Consider the following 475-nt stretch of genomic DNA (forward strand, 5'->3'; position numbering starts at 1 on the left):
TCACTTGTAACTTGGTCTCTTTTCAGAAAAAGAACAAACTAGCTCAGCTACCAAGTTCTCGGGTGAATTCTGAGGCCCAGAACCCCGACATTAATAGGATAAAAAAAAAACTTTGTAGTACTTAATTTTAAAATATAAATGAGAAGTGGGACTGCGATATTAGGGCATAGTATATTCAAACAGAATGCAAATTGAGGCTCAGCATCCATTGTTGATCATCTCCCCAAGGCACAGCTTTGGGCACTACTTTTGCTTTGTCTTCTGTTGGGCTAGTATTGGAGTGACAGTTGAGGGACAGGGCTCAGGAACAATGGGTTGGCAGGGCTCAGGAGCCTTGGGAAGGCAGGGCTCAGGAGCCTTGGGGTGGCAGGGCTCAGGAACCTTGGGGTGGCAGGGCTCAGGAGCCTTGGGGTGGCAGGGCTCAGGAGCCTTGGGGTGGCAGGGCTCAGGAGCCTTGGGGTGGCAGGGCTCAGGA

At 50.3% G+C, this 475-nt stretch overlaps 1 protein-coding gene across 2 annotated transcripts in view; it reads right to left on the minus strand.

Moving 5' to 3' along the window:
• Positions 1-243: 243 nt before the first annotated feature.
• The window catches only part of LOC110291763 (cornifin-B), a 486-nt gene continuing 254 nt past the window's right edge, over positions 244-475 (minus strand). Inside the window, exon 2 of one of the 2 annotated variants that reach the window (XM_021159035.1) lies at positions 244-405. In XM_021159035.1, the coding sequence (XP_021014694.1) occupies positions 244-405 (162 nt within the window). The other variant, XM_021159034.1, reaches the window with a different exon arrangement.

This window comes from Mus caroli, chromosome 3, assembly GCF_900094665.2.
Source record: "Mus caroli chromosome 3, CAROLI_EIJ_v1.1, whole genome shotgun sequence".
NCBI classification, from domain to species: Eukaryota; Metazoa; Chordata; class Mammalia; order Rodentia; family Muridae; genus Mus; species Mus caroli.